The 18,711-nt window shown below is 36.3% G+C and overlaps 1 protein-coding gene across 1 annotated transcript in view; it reads right to left on the bottom strand.

The window, feature by feature from the left end:
• LOC107639322 (chromatin modification-related protein EAF1 B) overlaps window positions 4,159-18,711 on the bottom strand; it is a gene marked incomplete in the record, with an annotated part of 15,884 nt that continues 1,331 nt past the window's right edge. Inside the window, 23 exon segments of the mRNA XM_021121160.1 lie at window positions 4,159-4,562; window positions 5,937-7,172; window positions 7,174-7,698; window positions 7,901-8,282; window positions 8,373-8,588; window positions 8,748-8,848; window positions 10,068-10,184; window positions 10,297-10,434; window positions 10,826-10,906; window positions 11,078-11,131; window positions 11,246-11,442; window positions 11,547-11,595; window positions 12,427-12,480; window positions 12,617-13,125; window positions 13,229-13,286; window positions 13,448-13,528; window positions 13,845-14,036; window positions 14,776-15,033; window positions 15,189-15,308; window positions 15,405-16,794; window positions 16,927-17,024; window positions 17,106-17,160; window positions 17,244-17,427. Coding sequence (XP_020976819.1) covers window positions 6,019-7,172; window positions 7,174-7,698; window positions 7,901-8,282; window positions 8,373-8,588; window positions 8,748-8,848; window positions 10,068-10,184; window positions 10,297-10,434; window positions 10,826-10,906; window positions 11,078-11,131; window positions 11,246-11,442; window positions 11,547-11,595; window positions 12,427-12,480; window positions 12,617-13,125; window positions 13,229-13,286; window positions 13,448-13,528; window positions 13,845-14,036; window positions 14,776-15,033; window positions 15,189-15,308; window positions 15,405-16,794; window positions 16,927-17,024; window positions 17,106-17,160; window positions 17,244-17,386 — 5,972 coding nt within the window.

Here is an 18,711-nt window from a genome sequence, read left to right as displayed (position 1 = left end):
TGAGAGATTTATGATTATAAAATATTATTTTTGATTTACCATATCAAATTAAAATATAAATTCGTGCATCGCATACAAGAAATAACGTTAAAATCGACGGCCAAATCGACGGTAAAATTAACGATTTTAGCCGTCGTTTTAAAGCGTATCGATTTTTCAAAAAACTAATAAAATCGACGTCTTGTTGGGTTGTCGATAAACTTTTAATCAAATCGATAGCTACCTTGTCGATAATATAGGTTTTAAAATTTTACATATTTAATAAAAGCGACACCTTGATTGTCGATAATATTATCTAAAATCGACGGCGCTTGTGTCGATATTTGATTTATTAAAATTGACAAATTAGCTGTCGTTAATTATTAAATAACCGACATATTTTTCATTAAAAATCGACAACATTACCGTCGATTTTAATAGCCATATAGTTTTTTCCCTATCTTGTTTCTCATTTTACAAGATCTCCAATATATTTTAAAGATTCAGGTACAAGCAAACAAACGAAAAACAAATGTTAAGAAAGAAAGAAAAACCCAAACCACATATCTATTTAATTAACAACGATGAAACAAAAATGCCAATGAAAAAAATTTATGAAAATGGAACCCACTTATTCCAGCTCACAAAAAAACACCCACACCATATGCTCTCTTATGAAATAGTGCACCCTACAGCATAGCATAAAATAAGCAAACACAAAAGGACAAAATATAGTAATAATACAGAATACAAAGTTGCACATACCATGACACAAATCCATATATATATATATATATTACTCTTAGCTATTTACCAATGCACATTGCTTCCTGGTTTCACCTTGTGTCCCGGTCTTGACATTAATTCTTTCCATTTTCTCCATAGGCATTGCAATTTGAGCATAGAATTTCCGAAGCGACCCTTGAAGCAATTGGTTCACCAGACTTTGTAACACTGTTGACCAACAACTGAGAATCTGAAGTGAATAGGCCTCTTCTCTTAACAACTTGGTTATAGTAACCAAGATCAAAGGTCTTGCGGCTACCAGGGTGCATCTCAATCAAAGTGGTGTTGTCATTGATGCTCTTGCACTTGAATTTCTTCAGATTTTGTGCATACTCTCACTGTCTAGTGCAGGGTCTTGATCTAACTTCCCAGTAAAGTTGTACAAACAGTTGCTGATTGTTGAGCAGTGAGACACTCCAATTGTGTGTGCACCTTTACAAAACCACAAAGTTACATATACCAGATAAAACATGGCCAGCAGTAGAGAGCAACTTAGTAATTAAATTGGAATGGCTAAATGAATCCCTTGAGATCATCTCAGCTATACTTCTATGTCTATACGGCCATCATAACAAAACTAACAACTATGACAATTGAGTGAATTGAGTACTCCTATTAAATGATGAATGATCAACAATAACAAACGATGACAATTACAACAATAACAAGATACTTAGGCCTAGACAGCTAGAAATACAAGATGCAAGTAATGAGAACAGCAAGAAAACACAGCATAGCCAAACAACTCTCATAGAATAGGCTCCCTAGCTCTCAAACTAGTTGCCCATAATATAGCAACAATAACTAAGCTCTCCCTGGCCTTGACTCCATGGATAGCGGCATAAATCATACTTAAATCTAAACTACTCTCTTTGTTCCTTTTTATTTGTCACTCTGTCACTTAAACTTATCAAACGGGTATATATAAATTTCCATAACAATTTCAACTATGGTCTTTTGAGCCCTCCTTTGCCTCTAGCACAAAAACATGACACTGGCATTTATCTCAAAGACTAATAAGAAGGAAATAATAGCCAAATCATATTAAATGAATCACAATAAAAAAATGCAGCATGAACTATTGAATATGCATACCATGTTCCTAAGTAGGAGCACCCTAGTAGGAACCGATGGAAGTTAACACTCTTCACCGTCTTCTCAGGCTTATTACTACTGTTCTCACTGGCATTCACAATACCTAACTAGTAATTACTTAAGTTATTTTGAAAGACAAGTTAATTAATAATTACTTAAATAATAACTAACTAATTACCCTGACAAAACAATTAGAAACCCAAGCCAGTAGCATCGTCTATTACACAATTTTCTCTTAAGCAAACCCACATTGCGTCCAAATCATCAGCATTCAGTAAAAGATCATATTGTTTCTGTTCAGTAAACAAGGAGAATGTCACTAACTGAGAAAAGTATCACAAGTTTAAGCAGATATAATCAATGAATAGGTTAGCCAGACCTTTAAAAATCTGTACTTTGCCAATCGCTGTACTCTATGACTGATTGATCCTTCTTCAGGTTTCTGCATGAAGGCACATAAATTTTCAAGAATCATATTGAGGCTTTAAACAAATGCCAAGTAATCAAACTCCAGAGTTGAAACATCTATGCCTATCTAGCTATCCTATATAATCTGTTAATGAAGATAAAATGACCTATGATTATATGATGAGATACAACGTGTAAGAGCTACTCTACATACCAGGGTACGAGTATTATATATAAATTTTAAATTCATCAACAAAAAATACTATTATACTAGATCGAAGTATGAAAAAGTAACGATTTCATATGCCTTCTTGTAGAAACTTGAAATTGTACCAGCTTCCGCGCTTTTCTTCTGCTTTTCATTTGAAAATTTTGAGCAAAATCCTCTTCGTTTCAAGCTCTGAAAAAGAGCAAGTTAGGGTTACATACTAAGTGAAACCATAGTTCCAAATTCCAATACAATTCGAATCAATTGCTGGATCGAACAAAGAGGTTGAGATAACAGAATGAAATTCTTCATATAGGGAGTAAAACCAAAGCAGCTGCAGGGAAGAATCAGAAAATATGAGATATAGAGCAAGCAGAGACTTTACAAAAATCGCAAAGTCTTTAAAAAAAAAAATAAAGAAATCAACAATTTGCAGAACAGAAAAGAAGAACTCCATTCGAAAATCGAAAATTTGGAATCACAATTCACAAAACAAGGAAAACAACATTGAAAAGTAAAGAGAAAAGAAAAACCGAACCTTATTCGATGTTGCAAGACTAATGGAACTGTGAAATCGTTTGTTGCAAATTAAAGTAGCACTCGTAATAGTTCATGTGCCAAATTGCCGGAGATTCATACGGAGAAAGAGGTGTTACGACGTGTTTTCGATTTGAAACAGGGGACGGGGGGACGATGGGTGCGGGAGCAGCAGAGCAACAACACGGTGGCAGCGGAGCGAAGAGGCGCGGCGACATCGGAGAGAGGAGGGTTGGTGAAATGGCAGAGGTGAAATGGAGAATGAGCGAATTGGGGTTAACTTCTGAGGTAAATTGAGGTGAATTGGGGCGAAAGGAAGGACGCGGGGAGTAACTGTGGAAGGAAATTTTGTTTTGATAAAAATCGACACCAATATCGATTTTATTTGGGAAAAAAAAATCAACACCATAGCAGACTCGGTCTATTTTATATAATAAATCTAAATCATCCACTTAATTTTAAAAAGATCTTCATCTTTTAAATTTATCTATAATAAATATTAAAATCGATAATATTTTTGTCGATTTTAAAGAGAAAAAAATATCTCAACACATCCTCCGTCGTAATGCAAAACCGTGAGAGAGTTCTAAGTTTCTAAAATATCAGACGACCATGTCGCCGATTTTAATATTTTATTTTTAATTTTTATTTTTTTATGCTATCAACGACAAACCGTCGTATCGACAGTCAATTTTTAGCATCGATAATTACCCTTTTTCAATACTAGTTTAATCTAATTTATTACCAAATAAAATATAAAAAAACTAATTTTTGCCTCTGTCCTTTGTCTTATTTTCAATATCCTCTGCCTTATTTTCAATGTCATGTCTTCTCAGAACTAAATACAACCTTAGAAACATTAACATTCGCCGAGATTAGTGTAATACAATGGAACCTTTGGACATGAACAAACCCATAAACATTATCGTAACCAGTTTCGCCCCTCAACGGTTCAGATTCTGATTGAAGAAAACATGCTGTGTAAAAGTATTTTGATCTAAACCGTGCACTCTGCTGATCTACACAACACGGATTAATTTTAACAGCTGCAACTAAGACATTTAAAAATGGTTAGGAACCAGCTTGTTAGAATACCAAGGGAGATATGGCAGCGCCGTTGGCTGGTGCATACATCAGAAATCTTCTATTCACAAAACGTTGAATTGGCTTTTGCTCATAAAAATGATTGCTATCCCAATCAACTGGGCAATAATACAGTCACTAATCTAGTAGAACAAAAAGAGGATGTTCCTCTGCTCAATAGCAGAAGAACAAATGAGAAGAGGGGAAACTACAAGGGAAAAGAAGAGACGATCCTGTACACAAACCTCTATATTCGTCTCTTTCCAAAACAAAACCAAAAAAAAAAAAAAAAGAAAAATAAAATGAGGAACCCTCTAAGCAGTGGTAATATACAAGACTTTTGGAACAATAATAACGTATGGAATGACGCCTGCAAAAGTAGTTTTGGTTGAGTCTTTAACAGGACCTGCAAAAAACAATGGATCTGTCTCCATAATCCAAAGCCCTTGTGATTAACCAGCATCATCTGCACAAAAACCATTACATAAGTAGTCATTTCTATTATATTTCTAGTTCAATCCAACATGATAAAATAGAACTTTAGAGGGAAAAAAATAAAAAGGAGAACAAGATTCAGAGAGTTTTCATGCCTGTTTTACCACTACCTCAACATTTAACAAAAAATTATATCCCCGCCATACTGAAATGAAATAAAATAAATACACCAAAACCAAAAATAAACTTAACTTTCGGAAAATGACTGTACAACTTAATATAAATGTAACCACCAAACTCTGCCTAAAATCTGACGAGAATTATTACAACCATTACAGAAAAAATAGAGTGAAAGGTCGCGTCTATAGATCTAGAAAATATATCTAGAAAACATAGAAGAAAACAGGATTAACACTCTGCTCCTAGCATATAAGTCAGTTGTTCCTTGAAAATTATTATCTATCAATCTTAATGATTATGAACTGCAAACAATTATAATTGAGAGTTAGTGTTACATCCCCTGATGAGGTAAGGCTATCAGGAGAGAGAGGAATAGAAGCTTCTAATCCACTCCAAGTCCTAAAAGTTAGGGGCTTGGGTATTATGTTATGCCCAAAGTCCACCATCGAGTAGTATGAAATGTTTAATGTATTTAAAGAGAATGGTTCTTCCCTCTTAATAGCTAGCTTTTAAGGTCTAGTTTTTGACTTTCCTTAGGAACTTGGCAATTGTATCAAAGCTTTGATTGTCCGCTCCATGGAAAAGACTACCTATAGGCTAGATTAAGGTAACTACCAAATAGTGATAACCGGTAGTGAAGTGGCCACTGCCAGGTCAGTATCAATAAAGCAAACCCGCCATGGATGTCAGGTCTCCAGGGGCGGTGTATTGTTAAGAACTTGGATATTATGGACTAACTAAAGTATTAAATTGGATAGTAAAGGATGCTTGATGTTGTATTTAAAGAGAGTGGTTCTTGCCCCTTAACAGCTAGCTTTAAAGTTTGGTTTTCCACTTTCCTTAGATATTTAACATTGCAACATACACAAGAATTTTTAGTCGTCTTTAAAACATCATTAATCAGCACAAACAATGGGAAATCTATAGTTAAATATATATTATATTATTCCAAGATTCCCAGGAAAGTTCTAGATTGGCCACTAGAATGAAAACGAGTCTCCCTCCCACTTCTATTCCTTCGTTAACCACTAACATACCATCAAGGAAGAAACTTCAAATAACATTAGCACCAACTCAAAATCCTGAAATATAAATTCTTCAGATACCTCCAGAGCACAATTCAATGACCAAGCCACATAACTCTAGGTAAACCATATCTGCAATTCAATGTTCACTATATTTTCATATACAGAGTGTAAACAGGAATCTATGTATATATACCTACCTGTACACTGCTGACAAAAGAGCATACAGATCCCAATCCTGAAAGAACCAAGCACAATTGGAGCAGCTATATCCATTTGAAATCATTCCACTTCAGAATTAGGTGAACGGATAAGCAAACTGCTCTGCCCTGGTTGTAAATGTTGCACTTGCTGCTGGGGTTGATGTTGCAAAGCCACATCTTTGGGAGAATGTCGCTCCTTATCTTGCTGCTGCTGTGGATGCTGATGTATTTCTGCTGGCTGATATGGCTGTTTTGACAGGACAGACTGTGTTGAAGACTTCTGTTGAGAAGGCAATGGCTGCTGCTGCCACTGTACCACAGCATTGTGTGGCTGAGAAGGCAAGCTGGTTGACAACGATCTTGATACCACCCCTTGACTAATATTTGGTGGCTCACTTCCAGCTGAATTTCCACCAACAGGTGTGCCCCCAAAAGAGTTCACCTGTGTAACTAGATTGGAAATACCGGAATCAAATGGAGGTTCGGATGTTTTACATTGAGATGCCGTGGGAACAGCTGTTAGCTCACCAGCAGAATCCATACAACCCTGAGACATTGCAGTGTTAGTATTAAACTGTGAAGCACCGTTTGCAGGCTGCCGGTTGACTCTAGGGGAATCAGATTGAGATATATTTGATGATTCAGAATGCACCTGATTGTTTTGTTGCAGCATTTTCTGAACATTTGATTGATTCTGATTAATTTGCATAGACTCTGGCTGAGACTGTAGCTTCAGTTGATGATGGTTAGAAGCAATAACAGAGGGCTGTGTAGGTGACGTTATATGAGATGATGGTGTTGGTGAAACTTGCCCTTGAATGCTACTATCAGAAGTAGATAATATTGGCTGCAATTGCTTTGATGAAGTGTTTGCTGGTCCAGATTGTTGTAGCTTTTGCTGCAACTGGGAATGATTTGAAGGAGCAGTACCCAATGGCTTCGAGGGTGGATTTGAATTCAAACCAGATCCAGAATAGTGGTTTTGGCCTTGCATCATCTGCATGACCTGGTCCCCTTTCTCAACAGTTTGACTTCCTGGAGGTACGGAGAGACCATTTAGATGTGTAGGATCAACAGAGCGATTCTGGTGGGCCACCATGTTTCCTCTTCCAATTCCTTTCGGAACTTTACCTTGCTGTTGAGACTGTACATGCTGGGGCTGACTAGGATGCTGCCTACTAGGCTGTTGATACTGCCGCTGCTGTGGCTGACGTTGCCGTTGCTTCCCCGTTTNAAGGTGATGTTTCTGTTGTTGGTGCTGGGATGATATGGGAGTCAAAGGAGGTGACGGTGTTACAGGGCAAAGAGATACTTGTTGAGATGAATTTTGTGGTTGCGCTTGGGGACTGTTTTGCATAGGTGATGATGATATGGGTGTCTGAGTTTGTGACTGAACATGTGGAATCAGTGAATTTGATGAGCCAAACTGCTGCTGCTGCTGCTGCAGATAACGCTGCTGTTGCTGTAGTTGCCTTTCTTTTGCCAATCGGAATGCATAAGCTTGTTGCTGTGAATTCGTAGCATGATTAGGACCTTGAAGATGAGGATGAGAATTGCTGAGATGGGTCTGTTGCTGGGACAACTGATGCTGCTGCTGGGCATGAGCAGGGTATGCTTGAACAGGTGGTGGATTTGTCTGATTATTAAAAGCAGAACTCATCCCACTAAAAGCTGGAACACCTTGACTGTTCCCTTGGCTGACCTGCATTGGTAGTTCTGGAACCATCATTTGCCTTTGATGTTCTTGATTGTGCCCAGGCTAACGAGAAGGAAGAATAAATTAGCTAATGAAAAAGTGAAAATAGAAGACCAACTTGTCTTATACAACTGGATAATTAAGTTGAAAGAGGCTATCAAAAACCAACTAGGATGCCTGTTGCACATAAATGTCATGTTTTCCAAAACTGTTATATCAGCACTGGAACCAATTAAAGCCTATATGGAACAATAACACTCCTTACCCTCATCATATGCAGAGCCTCACGAGGTCTAAGCATTGAGTTGCCTGGTCCGGCACCAACTCCAGTGTGCACATTTACAGGGCTTGGCAACCCCACCATACTGGAAGAAATCATGCCCCCAGAGCTGAGCATCGATGATGATCCCATCCCTTGAAACCCCTGCCTTGGCATTGCAATGCTTCTATTCACCCCACCCATCATGCCCATACCATTTCCACCAGCCAACATGCGAACACCACGATCACTTCCGGAATGAGTTCCAGGAACTGACATGCTAGATTGCTGCATGTTTCTGCCAGACATCATCTGATTATATTGTTGTATTCTCTGCTGTTCTTCTGCTGATAAAGGTGAGGTTCTTGGAACTCCATATCTGCTATCCCTGAAAAATGAAGCCCTAAGCTGTTGAATAACTTAAGATGATATGCATATATAATTCGACAGCAAGAGTTGGGCAATATAATGTGCATACCTGACAGAGGCAGTCAACGGACCAGATAGTGAAGACAAGTTATTTCCAAGACCCATACCAGAAGACGGTGTAATAGGAGAGTTCAACCCAGAAGTTGTAAGGGCTGATGGTACAGAACCATGATTTGGTAATGGTAAACCGCCAGCATGAGAACCTTGATACCCAATGGATAGGAGCTCTGGGCTTGTTGCATTTGAATCACAGAGATCAAGCGGCCTTCAACCAAAAAAAATTAAAATTCTTGGGAAACCGAAATAAAAATTTGAAATGAAAACATTACAACGTAATCCTTTGATACCACAAAAGACAAAATGGCTTAGTTATGAAACATATACACTACTAAAAAATACAAAAATAAAAACCAACAGAACTTACGTTAAAACACCTCCATTCAAGTTGTTTGGGCAGACTTGAGAAAGAGCAATCATATGTGAATTATGGACAGGTGCTAATTGTTTTATATCCTGGTTATCATTCTGCATTTAAGTGAAAAATACTTGATCAGTTATGTCTAAGAGAGAGAAAGAAAAAGGGAACGCACAACTTAGTTACTTTTAAATTGCTACCAGCTTCCTATAATTATAATCCACAATGTTATTAAGAAATAAACAGACGAAGCATAATTTATTAATGCATCTCCCACATCAATAACCACCATGGGAAATCATGGGTGTGTCACAAAATAATAGCTTTACAAGTGGTACTGTTAGGTAGGCAGCAAATCCACACTCAAAAAGCAGTATGAAGATATACCACAAAATAATGACTAAACACAATTCCCGACATATTATTAACCAACTACAAGTATGGAAACATTCAGGAGTTAAACCAGTAGATACAGCAGAGGTGAAATTCAGAAGGTAACAAAGAAAAAATAAACAAATAGATAAAGAATAAACTGCTAAAGATTTGAATGTTAGGAATTCTACCTATGAAAGATGTAAACAAGCCCAATTGTTTGATGGGTATTGAATTAGGTTATATTTTTCATGGTTAGAATTGTGAATGCTTAAATCTTTACAGTAAAAAGTGGTTAGTTTATTCTCTAGTTAAAAACAAGGTTGCAAAATTACGAAGAATCAAACATGAAAGACAAACAAATTAAAAGATGTTAACATTGAAAAAGGAACAAGAGATGTATAAGATTGGAGCAACAAACGAGTTAGTTCCTTTAGAATATTATTATAAGGCTGATTATAATTCTAGTGGTAATAATACCACTCCTAGCATCACTACAAGTAACTGAATTAACTGGATTTTCATTAACCACAATAAAGTGGAAAACTTATATCAAAAGCAACTGCTTACAAGAATGAAGTAATGAACCACTCATCACCAAAGTTTGGCCACGTTTAAGTAATTAGCTTATTTAACTTTTATTGCAGGGAAGTTCCAGAACATAGCTTACAAATAGGTTGATGTGTCTATACTTTAGTGGTACTTTTAGAAATGGTTCTTGGGACATTAAATATCTTAACATCCCTAAAGGAACCAAAAATAGCATTGGATGTCCCAAAATGTTAACGGGGGATGCTTGTGTACTGAGCTACCCTTTATATCCAAAAGAGCTAAAAATGTGACTTCAATTATCCACGCAAGCCCTTAATAACTTAAAAGTGTTTGCAAAAATTAACTACCATTTTTTTAATTTCATTTGCACCTTAGACTGTCTAATCAAATTCTTTTGATTCAAACCTGATTCCTACGGTAATCATTCCTCTGCCCAATCTTTATGATTTTATCAAAATGAGATTTCAGGGTATCCTCCTCCATTGGCTCTCGCAAACGTTGGAACAACTGTCTGGCACTACCCTGCTAAGCATTGAAGCAAATCCACACAGTCAACGCTATGATTAAATTGACAGGGATGATTCAGAAACACGAGGAAAAATAAAAAAACAAGAAATGATACGAGGAATAGTGCCTTTGGAATTCCTGGGAGTGTAGATGGATAAGACTGAGAAGATCCCGAGTCTTCAGCACTATCAGCACCATCGCCAGCAGTTCTGTCCATTAAAATCTTGTGGCGCTCCTTGCATTCTTTTGGCTTCCGAAAGATACACTGGAATTTTTGCAAAATTTAATTTCGTAAGTGACAATTCAAATAAGACATAAATAATTCGCCAAGTAAATTAATACAAAAAAGAGAACAGGGAAAATTCTCGGATTCATGACAAATATGGCGAAGAAGTTCATAGAGTATTTCTTTCATGGATAAAATACAGTTCCAAAATACATAGTAGTTTTCTTCCTTTGAACCAAGAGGAAAATACCACCACTACTATTGTAAAAATTTCCACTCTTAAATACTAAACATATAGTTTTCCGATAATGCTGCAGATGCCACGTGGAGCCAACAAAATTTTTTCAGACATAATTTTTGGCATTATTGCACGCATAATTCAAGTGGTCATATTATAATAAATGAATAAAGCATATTTATAAATCATTACCTTGAATTGAAGAGCACTGTTGATAGCATCACTTACAAGCTCCCAATTTGGACCCATATCATGCACCAAGACAACAAGTGCCTGAAATAGAGCAGAATAGAGATAAGCCTTTCATTCATGTTATCGTGATATATATATATATACACTAAGCCTTGCCCCACTGGGTGAGATTGGCTACATGGACCATAAGTTGAACACTCTGCTCACAAACAGCATAATGTAAAAGATAAAGATAGTGAATCAACCACAAACCTGGTCTTCAAATAGTGACCATGGGGTTCCAGAACCAGGCTGTCCAGCAGAGACCTATAATAATAATAATAATAATAATAATAATAATAATAATAATAATAATAATAAGCTAAGTAAGATAATAGAACAAATTCTTTACCACAAGACCAAAATTCAGACGAAAGTTACCTTCAGTGCTTTGGATTTCCTGCCCCTGTCACGTCCGCTAATTATCCTAATAAATTTACTTGGGTTGGACATGTTGCTCATTTGTGAAGCAGCTGGGGAAGGAATAGAATTAGTCACTGGAGCACTATTGTCAAAATTGTTATCAAGTGATTGCTTCATCGTCTTTGGCTTCTTCACATTATGTTGCCCATATAAACCTTCAGAACATGAAGTTGAATATGCAAAGCATGAAAACATAAAATACACGTGTAAGCAATACATTAAAATATATTCAGATAACAAGCTGTTTTACCACTACTACCATTGGATTCAAAGTGATGGCTATCCAATCTCTTCTTTGAATGATCCCTCTGCAGTGTAGAGCAAAAGAGTTATTCTATTAGTAACTAGTGATTCTATCAATCCACATTTTTTTCACTATTTTATTGGAAAATTAACTTTGATTTTATCTCTTTATGGTAATATACAGAAATTGAAACAAAGGTATTTTGAGAAAAGCTTAATATTTGATACGAACTTTACTAAATAAAAAACAAATAACCTTCCCACGATCATCTCCCTACTCAACCTCTCCTACCCCCTTTTCATTACACCATTTCAGCAGCGATACGTCCCCTTTCTAAAAGGAATTAAGGAAACCAGCATATCAAAAGCTATGAATTATAGGTGCAGAACAACGTTTCCCGATAGAATCAGAGACATTATGTTACCATTTAGAATAAACAAAGTAAAATATATTAGAAAATTTGCATCGTTGATTATGACCAAAAATTGAATAACTGGGAGCATACTAGATTACTCTGCCCAATTACACTTCTGTAACAATCTATATTACAAATTTGTACAATTACTCTCCCCTCTCCCATACTAGATTTTAGAATGAGGAAGCTTTCATCTTTTTCACCCAATATTAGCATCCATTAGATAGTTATCCTATTAATATTTGTTGCATATGCTTTGATGCATGCCTGAATATCACCATTTTAAAAAAAATAAAAACCTGTGAAATATAACATTTACCAATAATGGAGGATCAATAGTATTCCATATTGATAATGATAACTATATTTTAAGTTCTATTTTAGTTTTCCTGCTTTGATTTGCTCATATTAAATTGACCCAAAAATATTATTTTCAGCATGTAGAACAATCGGAATGGAATCAAATTAAAATAGAATTACCTGTTCATTTAGAGCAACAGAATCCAATTGCCATGCCGGATCATATGTAGAACCCTGAGAAATAATTATTAAGCAAATACAGCTTAAGTATAGCTTTAAAAAATAAAGTGAAACAAGCTGCACATGTCGTCCAGCATGAAGTACTATACAGACTTTGAATTAATTAAACAAAAATAAAGGTTTTTATTACCGAATTTTTTAGCTTTTTCTTCTTTGTTTTAACAGATGTTTCTGCACAATCAAAAGGCAATGGCTTCTCAAATTCTCCAGCTGACTCCACCTCCACACTTTTCTGGATTTGTGATCCATGTAAAGTACTCTGTTCATCCTGAAAGGAACTGGTATCTCCACTCGAAGCATCTGTCTTAGCTTGAGCCTGTGCTGTCCCGCTGACCCCCGAGAAAGGACTCACAACTCTCTGCCTAGAAGCTGTACGCATGCGTTTTATTGGTATTGGGCCAACATGTAAACTACCAGGCCTTTTTCCAAACAGCGTGGATGGCTGAGTTCCAGTTGTATAGCGTGCATAAGGCAAATCAGCTCCAACTTCACTGGACCTATTAGTGTAAGACTTTATCCTGTTTTTATGCCGTTTCTGTAAAGATTTCGGTGGTCTGCTACCATCATAAGCAGCGGCCAAATAGTAAGTACTGGTTTCTGCTTCATCCTCATCATATGTAATCTCTTCAGATCCAAAATCTACATTTAAATTTAAAAAAGAAAAAAATTTAAGTGTCATGCATTTCAGAAAAATGTACCAATGCACCTGTAAATCAAATAATCTGAATATTCTCAGTAGTACCTGCTGGGGTGTCATACATAGATGTTTCAACCTCCTCCTGAATGCTACTACCAGTTTTCTGAAAAGTTTCATTTTATTAGTACCCATATATCAGAATAATATAAGAGAATCAAGCTGTCAACCAATATCATAAACTAATGACTTGAATGCTCTTCCTGAAATAGCAAACCATCCATGAGCCTTGAGATGGTGAGAAAGTATATATGAACATAAATGTACCTCGCATTGTAGAAAGTGAGATTCAACAGATTTTCTATATGATTCCATGGCAGATGGAGGAACCGTGTAGAAAAGACTTTCCTGGAAATTACAAACATAGCAAGCGAGAAGTGTCATCTGTTTAGCATATCCAGGAAATATATCTCAACAGTTTGCTTACTCTAGTGAAGTCAATTAGAGAAAGTAAAGTGCATGAATCTTATTCAAACAGCCACAATCACTGGACTTTATTAAATAATAATTTTAAAAAGTAAATAAAAAAAGGAATAAATTTAACTAACATGTTGCTAAATAGAGAGAGAGAGAGAGAGAGAGAGAGGGGCCAGTAACTGACATTCAAAATTAAACCCAAAATTAAATAGCTAATCAAATAAGTATAGGTTAAGTGTGCCCATACTTCTGAAAGATTATCCTCCCATGACATGTCCACAGTCCCACAGTCAGATATCTTCTCAGGTGTTGTGGGTGCTTCAGCTTGAGAGGATCTTCCATGAGATCTATTATCCTTCAGAAAATTCAATGCATATGCACGAACTTTAAGTGCAGCTTTCTTTGCATGATGTTGTCCTTCCATGTATTTGCTTGCCTCCTGTCAAAAGCAAATAAAATTCAAGCAATATAAACAAATAGCTCATAATGTAAAACAATACTACAAAGTTAACCTAACGAGGCAAAGGATGTTAAAGTATCATATCATATAACGTAAAACAACCCAATCATGATGACCCAACATAAAAACAACCAAATCATGCAAAGGTTCTCAGCATCTAATGCATCTTACAAGTTGAAAAACAGGCTCCCAAATCACTTTAGTATTTATCATCATAGGATGCCAACAATGCCCAAACAGAAAAAGGCAAAAGCATAAAATTTAAAATAAATAAATAAAAACAATATATATATATATATATATATATATATATAAAGAAAAAGAAAAATCATGTATGGANTAATGAACCACTTGAAACCAAATTTCTATATGAGATTCAGATGTCATCTCCAATCTCTAAAATCTAAATAAAGAGAGGGTTGCATTATTCCAGCCCTAAGGTGTAAATAATATGAATACTTAATTGCATTGAGCATAATAATGTCCACTCAGTAGAAGAGTTCAAACTAAAACCAAAAACATGCACACCGAGTAATCTTTCCAAGTTAACATGATCAGAAAGTCCTAGTGCAAAAGCAATATTCGTGTAGCTAGCATCAATTGACTCCTGAATGGACATCGTGTTAAATAGCAACTAATCAAACAAATTGTATATTGAAAGTGACAAAGTGCAGAATTATTTCTTTTTCATTTATAGAGCAAGAGTCATGGCAATAACCAGAACTGTATCAGAATTTCTTCTATTGTCCCTAGATGCTTCACTTGAATCAACAGTCCCAGACTCAACCAAACCACCAATTAGGTTATCGTCAGCATCACACTCAACTGAATGCCAAAACTGCATGACAGCTTTTGCTATGTTGTGAGACAAGATTTTCATTCCCAGACTTTTGTTTTGTTTTTCAGATCTCAATCGGGAGGTAAAAGAAGCTCGATGACACAATTGAGCAGCAGCAGTCATCTTCCAAAGACGCTCCTACAAATAAATTTTAGCAGGAAAAGAAAGAGCAAAGAAAATCAAGTACCATTATTTCCTATGAAGGTTAATATTCTTATAGTTCTGAAAACAAAAAGGAACCAACAACAGGTGAAGGAAAACAAGCAATTAATTGTACGTCCAGCAAATAATACCTGAGCAAAATCATTTGCCAACCATGCCATTTCCTCAAGGAGAAAACCCCAATGAGACTTTTGGTAGTTCTGTGTGGGCAACGTGTGAATCGATAACTCAGCAATCCTCCTCCGCTTAACCTGATTAGCATATCACATCAAAGCTTATAGTTTACCAAACAAGCACCAACAACTTAATTTTGCCCTAGTCACTAGAAAACAGGACAAAATGCATACCTCTATAGTTCGTGCTTCTTCTAAAATAGAATCTTCACGAGCCTTGTCTGCTAGCTTCAACTGGTATGTAGAACAAGGTTGATAACCAGGCTGAGCAGCAGTGACTGTTTCAGCTGAAGCAGTTTGAGGAGTCTCTGAAATTGACCTATCCATAATAACTTGATGCCTGTCAGATCTGCTTTCCTTGACATAACAGGAATGATCCACCAAGACACCACTTTCCTCTTTACCAGATTTTGATACTGTAGAATCATTGTCATGCACTCCCTCCATATTGGAAGAATCATTCACCATGTTTTGCATACAAGAGTTATTGATAAGGATCTCATTGTCACTTTTGACCATTTGACCAGAATTATTTTGAAAACCATCAACATGTTCATCAGCAACAGTAGAACCACTTTCGCCAGCATTAGTCATATTCCTTTCATTCAAAACTTCACAACCGGTTGAATACAGTTTCATCTCAAACTCTGATGTATGATCAATGGTACTTCCATTTGCTTCAACATTCTTTGTATTAGTACACAAATCACTATCATTATTTACATCTCTAGCTAAACTAGTTTGTGTGTAGGACTCTGAATCGAAATACTTCATGCCTAGTGCATCATTGGCATTTTGGCCTTCTTTTGGTGCACCTTTCTTGTCCGCTTTCAAGTTACCAAATCCATTTGGCTGACCAGAACAAGACTCATTTCCTGGTGGTGTAGTAGATACAGAAGGTGGAGGATCAAGATCAGCTGACGCTGCTGGTGGGTCCTTCTCTTCAACCACATTTGCTTCCCCAGGAGGCACAATAATAGGATTTTGTGAAGCATCATCCTGAGAAGGTAGAATAGATTGATCCTTTAAGTTTCTTCTATATGAGGTAATGTCCAATTTGTCTTCAGGAACACTAGCACTACCACTAGTTTGATGAGCCCGGACACCAGGCAATTCATTATCCACCGGATGATTAGTTGTCTGATTGTTAGTTATCTCACCATTTGAACTAGCAGGCTTTGTCTTAGAAACAGAAGGCACAATGTGCTCCTTTTGTTTGTTTGCATCCGATAGTAACCCTTTCCCATCCCTTGAAGCACCCCGACCATGATTTGGTCTGGACCTGTTCCTTCGAGCATATGGGCGGAAAATAGCAGAATCTTCCGTCTCCTTAGCAATTTGAGTCCCACCAATTTGAGAAGACTGTTCTGATGGTGCAATATTATTCCTTTTACTGGAATGTAGAGACCGCTTTTCACCTTTGGCCAACTCATTTACACCATCGAAAAGTAAGAGGTTATCAGCAGTATTTGGTTCACTAAGAGAAGGAGCCCCTGGTCGAGCACTACTATCAACAGAGTCACCATGAGGAGAAGCAGTCAATGCAAAACTACCTTTAGCTTCACTGTATCATATTTGCCAAGATATGAGAAAGAAGACAAGTAGCATTTAGCAAATACACGAGACATTCATAAACAAGTAGCATATACAGTTAATGAAATATAAAAAATTAAAACAATGAAGTACAGTAAAAAACCTGGTCACCAACTGCTCATGGTGCTGATCAGTGAATGATGTAGACTGTACACTAACTGAAGCAGCATTTCCAAACTTAAAGTCCAGCGGATTCCCACCCTGCACTTACAGATGCAGGTTATGAACATTTACAATAAAGTGTTCAAGAATATATCATGGAAATTATTAAAACTTTCATACTTTCTCAAGAAATTCTAATTCCCTTCTCCTTTCTTCACGAACGTCATACTCCTGTCTGTTATAAACATGCAAGAGTTATTCTTGAGCATAGAACTAGACTGATAGACAAAAAAAAATGGTGAGTAGAAACATTCTCACCTAAGCTCTGCTTGAGCCTTCTCAATAGCTGCTCGCCGCGGAGAGGTTTTCAGACCTATACCAACTCCACCATCAACAACTCCTCCCATGGAATCAACCTCAGCATTTACAAGGAGAGCAGAACCTGAGTTACATCCATGCATTCCCACCCTTAAAATCCAAGGGCATCACTTCCCATCTAAAACTAAATGAAAAAGTGTAAAGTAAGATAGTAAATAGTTGCCTAATCCAATTACAAAGGGCAACTCCAAGGATGCAAAGGCTCTTGGCAACCAAACAGAAACTAAAGTTACCACTGTTTTACCACTATTTGACAAGAAATGCATGAGACACCTAGAAACAACTTAAAAATAAATAAATTAATTAACTTCAAATGTTTCCCTTAGTAGGAAGTTTCAACTAGGTTACTAGCAAGTCAACAAGGTTTAGGACAACTTAATTCACCACGTCTGGCTGATATACTATGATGCATGAAGGACCATAGTTACATGGAATGCAATACGTTCAGGTACAGGAACGGGTATGCGGTATGCCATATATAAAATATTTTACGTGGAAAATATATATATGACGTTCCAGTATGCAGATGAATTGGAACGTGGTACACATGAAATGGTACACATGAAATGGTACACAGTATGCTACCTACCTGGTGAATTCAGGTAACTATGTGAAGGACCACCTAGCAAATGGAGGTGTAATTATGTATCAGGATATCAGCAAACAAAATAATTCCAGAATCTTAATATTTCTAAGCATTCAGGAATAAACAGCCCCTAACTGGAATTTGCAGTTTCCTCATTTTAATTATCAAAGAAGTAAGAGTAAAATTGAGATTACATGGCAGTTCACTTTATTTCTACAAAATTACCTGTAAAATGGTTCTATTTGTTAGTAGCTGAAAATCATTCTCAAAAAGTAATACTGTAATTTAATTATTTAATTATAATCATGAAAAACAAGAAGAAAGTGATGAGCATTTGGTGCATATATATAATGCACCAAAATATTCCGTACTCCAGTAGGAATGCTTCAATAATTGTACATTTGGCATTAATTAAGCAATTTTTTTAACTAAAGATGAATATCATTAAGAAGGGAGGAAGAATATTACGGCATCAATTGAGAGAACATTTACTAAATGATATGACATCTTTAAGAAAAAAAGAAAAAAGTCAACCAAGCTTGCAAATGAAAATATTAGGTCCTCTACACAGATCTCTCAAAAATAAATAAACACTAAAGCATGCTTCACCATTTGGTGAAAGCTCAAACACCTTTTGATATATGATAACCGATGGTAAAATGCAGCAACGAAAAGAAATTAAAAGATGAAGACTAAATTATCCGCAAGTCGCCTAATTATATATATATCCATATCCATTATTCATTAAGTAAGCAATAAGCATAACCTATAGTACTTGTCATTAATAGCAGATAGAGGCTCCTAGCAATGAGCCAAAATTCC

The sequence above is a fragment of the Arachis ipaensis genome, chromosome B04, assembly GCF_000816755.2.
Source record: "Arachis ipaensis cultivar K30076 chromosome B04, Araip1.1, whole genome shotgun sequence".
In the NCBI taxonomy this organism is placed as follows: Eukaryota; Viridiplantae; Streptophyta; class Magnoliopsida; order Fabales; family Fabaceae; genus Arachis; species Arachis ipaensis.
This window is presented reverse-complemented; position numbering and strand designations above follow the sequence as displayed.